At 33.6% G+C, this 10,535-nt stretch overlaps 1 protein-coding gene and 1 non-coding gene across 3 annotated transcripts; both read left to right on the top strand.

Annotated features, from left to right (window-relative positions):
• Nucleotides 1-359: 359 nt before the first annotated feature.
• On the top strand, nucleotides 360-9,019 carry LOC124537786 (nucleosome assembly protein 1-like 1-B). 2 transcript variants are annotated; one of them, XM_047114687.1, is made up of 9 exons: nucleotides 360-510; nucleotides 887-994; nucleotides 3,806-4,013; nucleotides 4,105-4,259; nucleotides 4,466-4,596; nucleotides 4,731-4,891; nucleotides 5,004-5,192; nucleotides 5,670-5,792; nucleotides 7,851-9,019. In XM_047114687.1, the coding sequence occupies exons 2-9, from the start codon at nucleotides 894-896 to the stop codon at nucleotides 7,968-7,970; spliced, it is 1,188 nt and encodes a 395-aa protein (XP_046970643.1). In that variant the 5' UTR covers nucleotides 360-510; nucleotides 887-893; the 3' UTR covers nucleotides 7,971-9,019. The 2 variants fall into 2 exon arrangements, with proteins under 2 accessions (XP_046970643.1, XP_046970644.1); XM_047114688.1 differs by lacking the exon at nucleotides 7,851-9,019 and adding an exon at nucleotides 6,551-7,706 and having other exon boundaries at nucleotides 361-510.
• LOC124538118 lies at nucleotides 4,316-4,402 on the top strand. The gene has a single exon (XR_006966965.1). It is a non-coding gene; the product is annotated as a small nucleolar RNA Me18S-Um1356 (small nucleolar RNA).
• Nucleotides 9,020-10,535: the final 1,516 nt, after the last annotated feature.

Here is a 10,535-nt window from a genome sequence, read left to right as displayed (position 1 = left end):
GTTTCTAAATCTAATCTGTGATAATTAATAGAAATGATAAAAAAATCGTCTCTCTTTATAACTGGTGTTTTCCAATCAGGCGACTGTATATTTTATATATCTACCGTATATTTTTTTTATTCCAATTGTCATTCAAGAGGGTGAGAAAAATGTGTAAATGGAATTGATCTTTTTTTTAAATTATACTTAAACCAAACTCAACTAGGAATTTTAATCTGTTTAAAGTATTTAAATCTTATATCAATTGTGTTTAGAACAAACAAATTAACATAAGAAACATTACCATACTTTATAATAAATTATTATAATCCAAATAATTGTTGTCTTATAAAACGAAGCCTTTGCACATGACCAATGTTTTTTAGAATGGCAACCTACTTCCGGAAACGTAACTAATGTAATACCATAATGCGTTAACGCTCTTCATTTTCATTCGCCGGTCGCTCATCATTCCTTGACTGAGTGTAGCGCCGCCATCTTTCTTTTCTCACAAGTCTTGTCGGCTAGGAGGTAAGTTGTAAAAATGTAAAATTTTCTTTTAATAAGTGATAGTGCCTATTGTTACATTATAATTATGCTACTATACTGTAGTAGCAACATTTTCTATAGTATTTCGAAGATTAAAAATCTAGATATTCATAAAACGATTATCCGACCATGTGGTCGGCAACCGAAAGGAATTGGAAGAGAACTGCGCATTATGTTTTATAAAAAAAATCTTGAAGTACGCTAATGAAGTGAAAATTTATGTCATTAAAAGGCTTGAAATTATTTATCTAATGCATTTTCATGAAATAAATTTGTAATAACGTGAATCCTGATCGAAGACAACGTGGCGCGAAGATGATTGATCAAACAAATTGACTTCTTTTTTTTATTTTTTTAGATAAAACATGGGTTCCGTGGAACGTGCCGGTGATGCTACTTCCGAAGTGGAGACAGGAGATGAGGAGGAAATTGCTGGTGGTGAATTAGCAGCACACCTGCTGAAAAGGTAAGCACCACTTGTTCAACCAACACTTTAACTAGAGTATAAATAGATATCACTGAATCAACGTAAGATATAAAACACGTGTTTTGTGTTGAATTGTGAATTTCTTGTTTTCTACACTTCCTAACTACCTAAATAGTTTTATTTATAGCATAAATTCATTTAAGATTTAATAATTATTTTTTACTAGTATGCTACGATATATATGGTACTTATCGATTGTGTTTTTATTTTTATTCTCGAGGTTAATTCAATTACATTAAATATTACGTTGATTAACCTAGAAGCGGGCTAGGGGATTTTAACCATATAAGATTGTTCTGAATACCTCAATTGTGAGTCATGGTGATTCATCCAATTATATAAAATCTCCTTCCTATCTTCGAAACGAAGCTTACTTGAGTCTGAGCCTACTACATACTTTGTATTTGAGATACCATGGAAATCTGAACAATACGAAGAAATAAATAGCTACATTTAAATATAAAGTTTATTAATTTACACTCATGACAACTTTAGCTTCTTTAGTACTAAAATAATGTTTAAAAAACTAGTTAAGTTGTAGTTTTTAACTATGCCAGTTTTAATATTCGATAGGGCTTTATGTCACGCGGTTGTCAAAAATCGCAAGTATAAGATATACATTTTCATTCAATTAGGACAGAAATTATTACTAAAAATGTGTTACGATTCCAATAAATACTGCTTATCGTACTGATAGGCGCGATTTTATTTAACCAATTACCACGTGTGAAATAGAATTTTTTTTTTGTAGAATAATATGTACGAAAAGTCTAATTTGTATTTAAAACTTTTTTGATGTTCAATACTTTTAATTTAATTTTCTTTAAATAGTGATGTGATATATTTGTTTACCGTCCTTATAATTATACCAAGATACTCATTGCTAGGACCAAAATCAAGTACATTATTAAGTTCCAAAAAATGCTCATTACATAATAATTTTTGAAATAGTTTATATTTAAAAAAAGAATTAACACATTAACGCAAGATATTAAGTCCTTTAATACCATTTAAATTGGCAAATCTTTGAATATCTAGAAGTATAATTAAACATATTTTTTATCTGGAATTGACGATTTGAAATTATCTAAGTATAGGTGCGCAAAAACGTCTCGACGTTTGAATTGGGTGTAAAAAATAGTAATGATCGATTGAGATTACGGGTCATTGAACCAATGAGTCATTTCATGCTCTACTTGGTCGGCAACAGACGGCTCACGACACGCGTGTCTGAATGCCTTTGGAATCGTTTGTAGAGTTGGGAATGCTTCGAATTTACTTTTAATACAATAGTCCGATATCGAAGTATAACGTAAAATAAAAAAAAATCCCATAAGATTACGTAAATTCTGATAACAACATTATATGTATATTGAGTAAACTAAATAAAAATATCGTGATTCGTTGAAAAATGTAGGGAACAGATGGGAAATTCAAGGGCAATCATTGGCAGATGGCAATCTTCAAACAGGAAATTTAGATGAGTTGATTAGTTGAGAGGCATTTATGTACGTTAGTCTGGGCAGATGAAACCAAAATAATACTGTTGAGTATATATTCTAACTATCAATACCCTGAGCTAGTGTTACTGTGAAACTCTATAGATGACCATGACCCTTTTCCCATCTAGCATACAGGGAAAATTAATAATTAATAACATATTGTAATGGTTTATCGTGTTAAATGTTCATAATTATGCAGTTTAAATGTGTTACCACTGATTAATAAATTAATTCATTAAAAAAAATTACATCAGAAAATGTTTACGATATGATTACAAATGAATGTAAGTGGCAGATGTGACATTGACTTTGAAAACATTGACTAGTAATATCTTCAGTGAGATACATAACTATTGGAGCATAAAAACGCTAATCAGACCGGTTTATAGAAAGTTCAGTAAAATATTTTACTATAATATTGATAGATTTTTTATTTTTAAAGTTCATATAGCAATGAGACAATGTTCTTTCTGGCCGGTTAACCATTCCGGGAAGACTACCTAGCTATATGCACTGTACATAATTCACAAGTGTATATAAAAAATTGTATGTTATGTATGTATTTTAACCATAGTGGTAGACAGCAGACATTTGAGTATTGTATTGACGATACAGGATACGCCTAACGGTGGACCTTAGTATGCTAACGGCAAATGTCTTCTTTAGCTATTATAAGATGACTTCCGATTGTCACGTTCGTAATATATCTTATAGTTTATTACATCACTGAGACAGAATATTAAGAAAGATGAAACAAGTATTTAATGAAAAGTTTTTGCGTTATGCGCGGACATTACGCGAGTTATTTTTAACTCGAACGTTTCTGGATAGTTACTATCGATCGCCTTTGTTAAAGTGATATTAAAACCGGTTTTCTGTATATACGTTATTCCAAAGTCTCGAGTCGCATTTTGGAACATCATCGTAAAATTTAATCTTGTGACCAAATTAAACATGCGTTAAATTGTGATGGATTCATCGCTCGTCATGAAACTGGGTCAAGCGATAAATTAACCATGTTTTAACTAGCTAAATTTACACTTTTAAATTTAGTTATTACAGGATTGAGTCTAATCCTCTAGCATACATGTTATGTACATCCATGTTAACACTGGTAGGCCCAATTTCAGTGATATCAAATACTATGCTATATCTAAGCAAACAGTTGATATTTTACTGTAATTTATGAAATTATTAATCTTAAACATTCTATTCTATTCTATACTTTTACATGATCAACCTAAAAGTTTTTCATTTTTAATCAAGTAATTATTGACTTCCTGAACAGTGGCATCACAAGAAACGAGATGCTAGTTGCTATCACCAACCGCATCCACGCTGAAGCGATGGCTTCATTACCTCCCAACGTGCGTCGGCGAATTCGCGCACTCCGGTCTCTTCAGAAAGAGTTTGTAGACATCGAGGCCAAGTTCTACTCTGAGGTTCATGCGCTTGAATGCAAATACGAGAAAATGTATAAACCGCTGTTTGAAAAGGTGAGGAAATTAATAGCAAGTCAAAGTTGTCAGTTGCATAGATTGTGCTAAATGTTGTTACAAATAAATAACTTTAATGTAATTTTTCCAGCGAGCTCAAATAGTAAATGGTTCTTATGAGCCAAATGATGATGAGTGTCTAAACCCGTGGCGCGATGAAACTGAAGAGGAGGAATTAGCTCGTAGTGTTCAAAATGCTGCTATTGCTGATAGTGACGAGAAGAAAGAAGAAAACAAATTAGCAGAGTTAGTATTGTTTGAATCATTGTCCTACATTCATGATTTAATATTTCTCTATGTAAATAATTTGATATGATGACACACTTACACCAATTTCTGAAAAGTCATGATTGATTTCTCTAACATGCATCACCAACTGAGGCAATATTTTAAATAGACAAAAAATATTCTTATATTTAATTCTCTTTGTAACTAGTTCATATCTCTTGCAGGCCACCCATGGACCCCAATGTAAAGGGAATCCCAGACTTTTGGTATAACATATTTAAAAATGTTTCTATGCTGTGTGAAATGATGCAAGATCATGATGAACCAATTATTAAATGTCTTCAGGATATTAAAGGTATGTAGTGTATTTTAAAAAAAGAATATATTTACAATGTTTAGCAAATATGTCATTAATTTTACATTCCATTTTCTGAACATTTATACTATAATTAAGAATGTAAATATCTAATAAAATATTTCTTTGTACAGTGCAAATGCATGAAGATCCTATTGGTTTCACCCTCGAGTTCCACTTTGCACCCAATGATTACTTCACAAACACAGTCCTCACAAAGGAGTACTCCATGAAGTGTAAACCAGATGAGGAGAGTCCCTTGGAATTTGAAGGTCCAGAAATTTACTCATGCAAGGTAATTACAAAATATTTTCTTTTCTACTATAAATATATTTTCTGATTAAATATAAGAAATAAAAAAAGACAAGTTAAAGGCTTGTAACTAACTAATCCTTGTCTTCATATAGGGCTGTGAAATCAACTGGAAGAAGGGCAAAAACGTAACAGTAAAGACGATAAAGAAAAAACAGAAACACAAGTCCCGAGGCTCAGTTCGCACAGTCACCAAGTCCGTTCAAGCCGACTCATTCTTCAACTTCTTCTCCCCGCCTCTGATGCCCGATGACCCCAATTCCACCTTAGCTTCAGATACACAGGTATGTCAAAACTATTTACATTGACTATTTTTTATACATTTGTAAAAGTTTTAAAGATATTTCATGGAAGTGATAGCTTAGTTCCCTCTGATTGTAAGCAATGCTTAGTTCTAAAAAGTCCTTAAAATCTGTAGCCTTAAAAGTTGGACATTAAGTTCATTTATATGTGTGTTAATGTTGACCAAACGCGCGTTCATTGTTGTTTGTGTTTCAATCAGTGGCGTAGCTATCGTAGGGCAGGTGGTGCAGTGCACCAGGGCCCGGAGTTCAGGGGGCCCTCTTAAAAAAACCTTACGCTTCTGAAGCTAGAAAAACACGACCATGCGCACAAGATTTCTTATTTGGTATCTATAATTTTAAAGGGTTGTTATTAGTTAAAGAGGCACGGGGAAAAGGGGGTAAGGGCCCGATTCTTTTCTATGCACCGGGGCCCTTCCCATAATATGTTTGATGTTAATTCCTTGTGTCTCCGTGCAGGCGTTGCTAACGGCCGACTTCGAAGTGGGCCACTACATCCGCGAGCGTGTCGTGTCGCGCGCCGTGTTGCTCTACACGGGGGAGGGCCTCGACGAGGACGACGACGACGACTACGAGGAGGAGGTTGGTTCCGATGACATACCACTGTGCACAGGATAACCCTTCACACCCTACTTACAATGAAAACAGCTGTGACATCATCTTCAATAAGATATGATTATTAGTACACAGCTTTGGACCTCTAGTGTAAATTCTCTTATCCTGTGTACAATAATAAAGACATAAATTTTATTTAAAAATCGGTATAGCAAGTTTGTTCATAACTGTCTGCCTTAATTCTTCTACACTTATGATTCTTTTAATGTATTAAACTTGCTTTACATTAAAAGTATAAGTAAAATAAACTAGTATTTTCGGCTAATCTTCATAAGCATGAAATAAAACAAATTCTACAGCCATCTGGTAGCCACATGCTTTATTTATGTGCATGGTAGAGTTTTTAGTGCCTTTTATAACATTAGACCAGCCTTCACATCAAAATCAGACGAAGGTACAGTATCTTTATATTTTTGGTTTGATTTTAATTTACAAATCTTACCAAGAGTAGCTCAATCTCGTAAATTTATAATGGAATAGAAATGGTTTTTACAATGACTCTTAATGGACTGTTATTTATACAAATTGTTTACTCTACAAATTCTTTCAATCAAGCATTACCATGAGAAAGTTTTGAATTGTACAAATCATGTATAAAATGAACTAGGTTGAGCTACATTTGGGCCGAAGGTTTTAGTGTGGTACACTTGACATACACAAGTACCACTATCTCCGTCTGGTTAGATTGTTGGCGGCTCGACCAAAAGCGGAATATTTGTTTTCAGGAGGATTCGTACTCTGACGAGGACTCTGGTACCGAGGAGGTTTCTGACGCGGAGGATTGATGCAACACCCTATCCGCCCACCATTAGCGTTTACTAGCGTTCTAGCAACAAGCCACTAAGCGCGCTAGGTTCGAACGAACTGCGGCAGCGGTTGTTTGACCTTAGATCGTTGGACGACTCTTATGCACAATTGAGTGTGGCTTTTGCGTTTGGCGCGATCATATCTGTCCCATATCAAAAACTTTTTGTACCAAAAATAATCTAAATTATATCTCGCAGGGCGATAAGTTAATACTCTAAAGGGAATGCGTCGGGAAATCTGCTCTAGAATTTTTATAACTGACCATTTAAATGACAAAATTCAGTCACTTTGAAGTGAATTAAATTCTAAAGTAATTTCCCGCATGGATTCCGATTTCTTTTGGATATTCGTTTAAAAATTGTTAGTATTTGAGCGCAGACTTTAATTAAGATATACTTCTCGCATTTTTGTTACGTTTATGCATGGTTTATCCCTAGAAGTAGATAAATATGTTTTAGACGCGAATTGTTGTGTAAATGAGCTCCAAGAGCGCTATATTTTGTCTATCTGAAGCGAGAAGAGTAATGGTGCCTTAATTGTAATGCATGATAATGGTTACATGTTTACGAAAACCTATATTGCATTTCTAGAATAGTTATACAATTCTCGTTTTTTATTTATTATTATACATTAATTATTGTAATAGTGTGTATTTTTGTTTACGAATTTTACGTATTCGTTTGTGTACTTTTAAATTTCATGTGATATTATATTCTCTAAGGCTATTCAATGTTTCCTACTAAATGAAATTTAATTTGTCATTCCATGCGTGGCCATCGGCCCCGCAGTGGCCGTCGCTCGGAGCATCTATCTGAATCTCTCTAGTGCCAAACTGCATTTTTATCATCACTAGAACATTGCAAACTGTGATCTTTCTCTTGGAGATGTATTAATGACTAAACAATAGTTAGGTCGGAATATAGATGTATATTTTTTATTTATGTAACTTTTCTATCGAAGTGAGCATAATAATACGTCATAGCAGCTCGAGCTAGTTTTTTACATAATATGGTTATGGCTTTTATGTTTTTGGCATGATGTCGTACCGATGACATTAAAATTGTAAGCTTTTTATCCATGTGTTTTATTTTATTCCTTTCTTGCATGCGATTTAATTTTTCGGTAAACGACGGCGAGCAGATGGTTGCAGAATTGTCGTAATTAGGTGAATTAGCGGACGAGTGTTTGCTCGGAATTGATTTTGAACTCTATGATCAGGAGGACGAGGAATGTTCGACGGAAGAGAGCGAGGATGAGGAGCCAGCGCCGCGGAGGCGCGCCAAGAAGCACGCCGCCAGCGCGCAGCACGACTCGCCCGCCGAGTGCAAGCAGCAGTAGCCGCCGCCCTCGCAACCCGCGTCTTGGTGCTATTGCAAAATACTGACGGGACTGCGACTGGGTCGATTCGTACCTACGGGCGTCGCACTCGGCATTACATTCGTATTCATGTCTACTACAGACGTCTACTCGAAGAAACTAATATCTAATTGATTCGATAGATTTTTCATCATTTATATTTTTTTATGTACGAGACTAATGACAAGGTATCGGCCGCAGATATGTGTTTACAAGTACCGACACAGGCAAAATATTTACCCAGAATTTCTGTAGGTGGCCGGTTGGCTTGTAGGTATTGTGCTACGATACCTTCGCTAGATGTGAATACGTTAATTTATATGGGAAAATGTCTATAGCTGCGTCCGAAGTCTGTGGATGTGAATCAACCTTAGTTAAAATGCACCTAATTATTTTGCGCTGTTTCAAAGGCCAGTCTGTTTACATTTGTGTTAAATTCTCCCACCTTTTGAACTAAATCGGTTAAAAGTATAATTTCTGCAAAATTTTTACAAGGTTTTACGCCGATATTCGACATGAGGAGCGTACTTTACGCGATCAACAAATTTGCAAGATTTTTGCGCTCAATATAATAAAAAGAAGAAATTAACATTCCTTCTCTTTAATGAAATATAACGTTATTCACTTATTAACTCTATCCGCCTGTTTAATATGTTATTTAAAAATGCGATCATGGTGAAATCGCTAATAATATCGAATCACTGACAGTATTTAATCCAAATGAATAATCATATTATTTAAATCACCAATTTTGGTTCTAAATAATGTTAGCGAAACAATTGTGATGTAATTGAATTTGCTGTAAATTATGTAAACAGCTGTCATAACGTTTAACTGTCTTTAAGACTGTATACTAGTTTTAATATAATCATTTTTATGTCGAAATATTGCAAAGTTGCATAAAAAAAAGCACAGTAAGGTGCAAAAAAAAACTCAGATTGAAAAACAGTTTTGAGAAGCGTTGAGTTATCGCATACACCAGCTACTAGGATATTTGTACACAACATTTTTAAAATAAATTTAGTTTTAAATTTTGTCTTTTATTAAACAGATTATTTATTACATTACTAACCTTTTCGAGTTCAAAAGTGCCCTACTTCATTTTTTGAAGGTATGACTATATATTCTGTTGTTACTTATTGTGTCCATATTATGAATCTATATGAAGTTACTACACGCTTCTAAGTTTCTAGAAATCAAAATCAAAAAACCTGCTAGGTGTCACTCAACTTGGGATCTGATGGAAACATGTTTTCATAAATGGTGCAAAAAAGTCCTGACTCAATCTAAGTATACTTCTTTACTAATAATAAAACAGTGATAGTAATTAACTGCCTCGTCTTCTATATTTTGGTCCTAATGATTATAGGACGATAGCTGCACATAAAAAAACTAAGCGGTACTACAGTTGCATAAGAAAAAACTTAAGAATTAAATTAAATTGTTATCCACAACCTCAAATTTTAACTGAAGTGTGTGATATGCAGTTTACAATCAAATTACATGAAAACGAGTACTGTTATTGGTTTCGAAAATCCTAAAAATCTGAATAAACGCTAAGTTTCGGGAGACCCACTCCCAATTAAAATAAATGAATTAACTTAGGTACGGTATCAAAAATACACACTCATCTTATTTAATATTTGAAATGTATGTATGGATACACACCTTTAATATTTAAAAAAACCGTTAAATTGACATATGCTTTTTATCAACTTCTTAGATTATTAGTTTTAAAGATTTCGTCAGAATATCCTATTTGTTTTAAAATAATAAGACTTGTAATGATTCTATATTTTAAAATTCATGCAGTTTCACATAAAAAATCAATACATTTTTTTATTATTGCATTTATATATTTTGTAAACAAAGGTGTTGATCTAGTCAATCAAAGAGATATCCAAAGTACGGAAAGAGATTGAGACGAAGTCTTTAAGTTTAGAGGTTTATATAATCCGAGTCAGTTGCTGATGTTGTCCATAAAAGGTTTTAGTTGATTCGCCTTGTATGAATTCAGCGTAATTAAGCCATACCATTTTAAAATCTGGCTATAAACCTATTTATTGACAGATCGTCCATGACTTATAACAGGTAACACTGTAAAAGGAACTGACAGAAGGTCGAATTTCCCGCTTTGAATTGACGTCTGAAGATTTAATGGCCTCATTGATATAGGGTTACCAGAATCAGAGTATTCAGACATTACATTTTTTTTGACTGATTTCTTAATTAACTACAAGAAATAGATCGATTTCTTTAAAATGTGCTAAGTCTCTGTAAACTTTCGATTTGCGCCCTGCTGCGGTCAAAGAGTACTTACAAATTTTACTTATTCAAATGTGAACATTAGTTTTAAATTATAGCACCTATGTTTCATGTTATTATCACAGGTTAACGAGATTATATTCAACTGAGCCCGTAACGCAACCTTCCGCTAACGTAGGTAACATCAAAACAGTACAAAATATATAACATACGGTAAATGAGATCAAAATCTATTAAGCATTTTGTAAAACTTTGAAATATTTACTTTGTTTGTCAGGAGTA

This window comes from Vanessa cardui, chromosome 19, assembly GCF_905220365.1.
Source record: "Vanessa cardui chromosome 19, ilVanCard2.1, whole genome shotgun sequence".
NCBI lineage: Eukaryota > Metazoa > Arthropoda > Insecta > Lepidoptera > Nymphalidae > Vanessa > Vanessa cardui.
Note: the sequence above shows the minus strand (reverse complement) of the source record. Positions and strands in the feature narration are given on the sequence as shown.